Source organism: Nanorana parkeri, unplaced genomic scaffold (genome assembly GCF_000935625.1).
Source record: "Nanorana parkeri isolate BGI_ZX_2015 unplaced genomic scaffold, ASM93562v1 scaffold113, whole genome shotgun sequence".
NCBI classification, from domain to species: Eukaryota; Metazoa; Chordata; class Amphibia; order Anura; family Dicroglossidae; genus Nanorana; species Nanorana parkeri.
Window position 1 is genome coordinate 1,881,354 of NW_017306381.1, and position 4,622 is coordinate 1,885,975.

Genomic DNA, 4,622 nt, shown 5'->3' on the forward strand with positions numbered 1-4,622 from the left:
CCCCCCCCCACTACAGGAGGGGGCAGAGAATAGACCAGTCACCCTGCACAAGGAGAGAGAGCAGCAGTAAGCAGTCTTTATTACAGGAGGGGGCGGAGACCAGACCAGTCACCCTGCACAAGGAGAGAGAACAGCAGTGACCGGTCTTTATTATTAGGTTCTTTTTATGCTGGATTACTGTAGGGATCTCAAAGAAATTCACTGATTTAATAAATGTTTTGCCCTCTACATGGGTGCAGATGAGCATAAGAATTTCCTATGCTCCTCAGCACCATCATGAGGTGCTTTTGCTGAGCAAATGGCATCCCCCCAGCTTTATGCTGGATGGATGATGTTCACACAGCACTGGTGCCCCTAGATGGCGCTGAGGAGCATAAGAAAATTGCTATGCTCCTCAGTGCCATCTAATGCCCTACGATTCAAGTACCAATAGACATGCACCATGTATATTTTATTATTTGTTTAGTTCACCTTTTTAATATCAAGTACCCAGACACCTGTGTGCGGTATTGATGTATAGCGGTTCTGATCTTTTTGGACTTGCATAGAGCTAGAGTGTGGTCACACAGTTCTGCCATTCCCTCTTTAATCTGTTGTATTTCTCCCAATAAAGCAACTGAGGCCTCCAGCGCAGACCAGACTGGGGACACCACCGCAGAGAAGAAAGGAGAAACAACCGAGCAACAAGGCCAGGAAAAGAGTCAGAAGAAGCAAAGCCCAAGCGGGCCTATAAAGAAGCCGACTCAGAACAACCCCGCTAAGAAGCAGAACCAGAAAAGTCCCGCAAAGAAGCCGAGTCCGAACTCGCCATCAAAGAAGAAGAGCCAACAGAACCCCGCTAAGAAGCAGAACCAGAAGGGCTTTAATAAGAAGCAGGCCCAGAAGATGAAACTCAAACAAAAGTTTCTGGCAAAGAAGAAAAGGAAGAGTAAATAGTATTACATTGTTCCGCTTCTAGACCTTGCTGCGGCCTCCTCCACCTCCCGTTCATCCTCAAGACTCTGAAACTCTGTGTGTGCAATGGCCTGGGAAGTACTGAGCTCACCCCGCAGGAGATGGCAATACCCAGACAACGTCTCCGTCTATAGGGAGATATTCTCCGTGCTGAACATGGACTCTGGTGGAGGGCCAGACGTGAAGCAGACCTGTCCGCTGAGGGTGTACAGTACTCCAAGTGTGCTCGGGCCTTCCCCCTGGGGAGGGTGCAATGTTCAGTTCCTGCTCTGAGGTTCATTTGTGACACTGTTGATGTTTTATTATAAATTGGATACAAAAATATCAATTGCATTTGTCTGTCATTCTGAATATGTAGAGTTTGTGGCACCAAGGGGTCATTGAAGAGCACAGGGCCCCTCACGTTGCAGGACCCGTCACCTATGGGGGTGCACACTGATTCCAGGTACATAGAGCTGAGACAAATGAACGCAGCTCTCTGTTCACTGAGGTTAATGTTCCCAGCTCAGGCCGGTAGAGGAAGAAGCAGCAAAAGGAGCCAGACAGTTGTACAGTGCTAAGAACATGCCGATAGAGGGGGGAGAGCAGAGTGACAAAGGATTGAGCTTGTTGGTATGTTACTTTTCATATCACTGTCCAATCACAGGCTGGGAGGAGGGACAAGACCTGTGAGGGCTACTGAACTGCTGCATAGTAAAATTAGGGCTCATGTCCTGTCAGGTCTGTGCTGTGTGGCAGAGCGTTGTAAATCGCAGGACTGAATGGGCAGATATCTGGGTATTTAGCTGTTTGTCTGGAGTTCAGTTTTAAGTAGAAGGGCTTTGTTCCTCCCTCTGCCGAGTAAGTAAAGGCATCTTGCTGTCCTGGAAGATGAGTGCGGAAAATTCCCAGTTAGTCTCGCGGGTAAGAGTCGTCCAAAACAGTTTTACTAAGTCTACTTTCTACCTCACTGCACTGGTGGAGATTTTTTTTATTTTTTTTTTACTGTTCTGTTTCCTGAGGGAGGAAACAATCATCTCTCAGGTTGCTGTCCTGGAAGATTCCTAGAAATACCCCTATTGGTAAGACTATTTGGGAATTTGCCACTTATCATCCAGGTATAACACATTTTTAACTGTATATTTAGCAGATTAAAAAGAACCAAATCGGAGATGTTCATTGTTTGGGGTTTACATACATTTTAATTGGTTATTTTCGATTGGTTCCTCGCATTGTCACACCAGGCCCCCCGTCCTAGAGATTCACTTCTAACGTGACTCATGTAGCTACTGTTGTCCCCATCAATCATATTTGACTCCCAAATCCAGGGATCGCCTGCACTGTCTAGGAGCTGCCTTTAGTGGTGAGCAAGATCCTATCTCCCTGGTCTCTGTCCCTAACCCAGACTGGCTGCTCCTGATGCTGGAACACCCATGGCGGCCTTCTTGCTGCCTCTTGCATGGTAAAACCCAAATATAACGCGTCACAAATGTCTCACTGCCATCGATCAGACTGAAACCTAAATATGATTGGTGTGGAGGGAAGCCAAAAGAATTGCGCACAACACAAAGATTAACCATGAAGATGTGCAAAATATCAGACTAATATCACTCTCAGAACTTTCGGGTGCTCAATATAACGTCCCTCTACACTAAACGACGTAGCTTAGGATAGCGTGGTGTGAAGAATAACTTTCTTTTGAGTTCTGATGCAAGCAACTTCTGAGACACAACCTATGCCTTCACCTTCCTTGTGAGCCTGGGCTTTGGTCGCCTGCTTGTGCTGGTGAGTGGGTGACCCATAGCTGCTACAAGAGCGTCTGCTGGCTTTTCATGTGCTAATTCCGGGGCCTCCTGGAGCAATCTGCTGCATTTGAAGTCTCCATGTCCATATTACCGTTTTATACAGTGACCTATGTATGTCCGTCCTCACGTCTGCCAACATTCAAGCAGCTGTCTCTATTCATAAGTCATTCTTTTGTGTATGGACAGCTGGACGGGAGACCCATGAAATTGGAGAGCGAGGAGCGTATAGAATGTGCTCAGCCTGAGAACAGAAGCCTGACCCCTGCCAGCATGTTATCTGTGTGGAAGCAGTTGTCTCTCATCTGAGGTCTGACATGCCCCATGCTAAGTCAGACCTATAACTGCAATCGGCAGCTTAACTGACTGCAGAGCTATAGGTCTGAGTCATCAGCTGGCATATTGGACCTCTGCAGGGATGGCAATGGTTCCAAGTGGCAGGGTTCTTCACTGCAGCATGCTTAGAGGGGACAGGTATTTCTACTCAGGCTGTGGCCCAAAAAAGCTGGCATCCAACTGTTGTGGCCCAAATAAGCTGGCATCCAACTGTTGTGGCCCAAATAAGCTGGCATCCAACTGTTGTGGCCCAAATAAGCTGGCATCCAACTGTTGTGGCCCAAATAAGCTGGCATCCAACTGTTGTGGCCCAAATAAGCTGGCATCCAACTGTTGTGGCCCAAATAAGCTGGCATCCAACTGTTGTGGCCCAAATAAGCTGGCATCCAACTGTTGTGGCCCAAATAAGCTGGCATCCAACTGTTGTGGCCCAAATAAGCTGGCATCCAACTGTTGTGGCCCAAACAAAAGCTGGCATCCAACTGTTGTGGCCAAATAAGCTGGCATCCAATTTCTGCATCTACGGGCAGGATGCTCTGATTCTCTCATGGTACCGTTCACATATAAGGGCCTATTTAAATGACTATAGCGTTGTGCTAAACAATTGGGATCCGTGCATTTATCGCACACCCCATGGTCCTGGACACTAACCCTAAGGGTGTGCAGTGCTGCATTGACACTGAATCTCAATAGTACCCCAACGCACCTATTCTGGCAATAGTGTGTTGCAGTAACAGGATAGCACAACAATGTGATCTATGTTGCCGCATAGTGAAAACAAGTATTGCATGCACTACTTTTTTTTCTTTCACTGCACAGCAACTGTGCAATGCACGCCTGCCGGGAGGCGTTGGGTTGCCATTGAGAATTATTGGCAAGCAGTGGTGCAATAGCGGGCGCTAAATGCATGGTTCCTGCGTGTTTACTGCGGCACTATTGTGTGAATGGGCCTTAAATGTGCCCAGCTGGCCACCATATGATGTCTGTAAGTACTGTATGCTACAATGGGAGAAGTACGGGCCTGCCGTTGCATGCCCAGCGTTCTATTGAATCAGCCAACCAGTCCTAATGTTCTGTGTATGTGCCCATCATCCATCAGTTCTGGTCAAAGACTGACTTATAAATGAGCTGAGTGTTCTGTAGATATCTATAAGGTGGTAAATGACTGATTTGCCACCTTTTCGCCGGTCTCTTGCTGTGGGAAAGCACACTCGCCTGAGCTTTTGACAAACTGAGCTACAGCTGCTGACGTCTGCCATCCACCCTGACCATTCTTAAAAAGAAGCTCTTGCTGTAACATTCGCCGAATTTATAATACAGCCAGAGTTACATTCGCCGTCAAGTTCGCTATCCTTAAAAGGAAAATCAATGATCTCATTAACAAGTCCCAAAGGAGACCCGCGGCGCTCGATTGCTTTAGCCCACAATTGCCAATCAATCAATCGCTGTGCTGCAGATTCCCATGCAGCTGCTCAGAATCCTCATTTTCAGCCAGATTGGTCTTCTGTAGATGACACTTGAAGTTTGTGTGAATATGACGGGGGGAGGGGG

The 4,622-nt window shown here is 47.4% G+C and overlaps 1 protein-coding gene across 1 annotated transcript in view; it reads left to right on the forward strand.

The window, feature by feature from the left end:
• Window positions 1-982, forward strand: part of NOP2 (NOP2 nucleolar protein) — a 24,854-nt gene extending 23,872 nt beyond the window's left edge. Inside the window, exon 17 of the mRNA XM_018553187.1 lies at window positions 614-982. Within this exon, the coding sequence (XP_018408689.1) occupies window positions 614-936 (323 nt within the window). The 3' untranslated portion in view covers window positions 937-982. The remainder of the gene's footprint in view (window positions 1-613) is intronic.
• Window positions 983-4,622: the final 3,640 nt, after the last annotated feature.